Here is a 1,290-nt window from a genome sequence, read left to right on the forward strand (position 1 = left end):
GATGGTGGGTCGCTGTCTAATCGATATATACTTTAAGTAAAAAAATCCAAATTTAAAAGTCATTATCGAGATAAAGTAGTGTACTTAAACCACACACAATTTGTTTCCAAATGAATGCTTGAAGTATAAATCTTTACACAAAATCAATTGAAAATGCATAAAGATCATACTTATCTTTTATCAGATATTCATATACAATATTTCGCCGCCAATTTAATAACAAATTTACAAATGAAGCATTCGCTTACACAAAAGTCATTCCATGTTTATGATTTCTGTGTACTACTATTAACTGTTACACAACCCTTTTAAACATCTGTTTATTGTTCTGTATCATTCGTTCCATGCGATAAAATGCCTTATCTAACTGTTTCAATTATTTGGTCGTTGATGTGTACAACACATCAGTTTACGAAAACTTTGTATTTTGTCGATAGGAAGGTATACAAAATAGGATTTGTACAACTGTTGGCATACGCTAAGAGCTCCGAAGCTGCTAGAATAGTACTATATGCTAAAATGTTGTTATAATAATCTCCAAATACCATACACATATTTATGAGATGAAGCGGCAACCAACGCATAGCAAATACAATCACTATAACGAGTACCCTCTTTGCTACTCTCTTCATTTATTTCATACTTGTAGCAACTCCGTACAAAATGTGTTTAAGTATTACACCATATCGTAATCAATGGCAACACATATCCAAAAACAAGAAAACAAGAAAGCAATCTTCTGCCAAAGGTTATGGATATACTGCATTCTGACGTTTCTGATACGTCAAACTCATTTGTTTCAAAAATTACCGGAAGATAAGAACCAGATACAACAAGCCAAATGAGAAAAACGATCAGGTTAACAATTTGTCTAGTTCTGAATTTCTTTGATGTGATTGGATGAACTATTGCTTGATAGCGGTCTAGAGACATCATAACTAAGATATACACGCTAATCGTTCCGAAAACATATAACAGATAGTGTGATAGTTTGCACACTATTTCACCAAATACCCAGCTGCCTATGACGCGTGTTGTTACTATGAAAGGAACATATACCATAATAAATAAAAAATCAACAACGACTACGCTAACAATTAAAATGTCTTTTGTATTCCGTTTCTGCCTTTGTGAACAAACGACAATGACCACGGAAAGGTTCCCTAAACAGTCAACTGGAATGGTCAGTCCGTAAATAATAAGTAGGATAAGTTAAAGAATGCGTTTAATTTCAACTTGAGTTTCAATTAGTGCAAGCTCTTCTGCAATTTCTGCAGCAGATATGTTAAA

General features: G+C 33.3%; 1 protein-coding gene across 1 annotated transcript; it reads right to left on the reverse strand.

Moving 5' to 3' along the window:
• Window positions 1-404: 404 nt before the first annotated feature.
• On the reverse strand, window positions 405-1,062 carry LOC139490214 (allatostatin-A receptor-like). The gene is made up of 2 exons (XM_071277063.1): window positions 762-1,062; window positions 405-514 (listed from the first exon to the last, which is right to left on the reverse strand). The coding sequence occupies exons 1-2, from the start codon at window positions 1,060-1,062 to the stop codon at window positions 405-407; spliced, it is 411 nt and encodes a 136-aa protein (XP_071133164.1).
• Window positions 1,063-1,290: the final 228 nt, after the last annotated feature.

Source organism: Mytilus edulis, chromosome 9, assembly GCF_963676685.1.
Source record: "Mytilus edulis chromosome 9, xbMytEdul2.2, whole genome shotgun sequence".
Classification (NCBI taxonomy): Eukaryota; Metazoa; Mollusca; class Bivalvia; order Mytilida; family Mytilidae; genus Mytilus; species Mytilus edulis.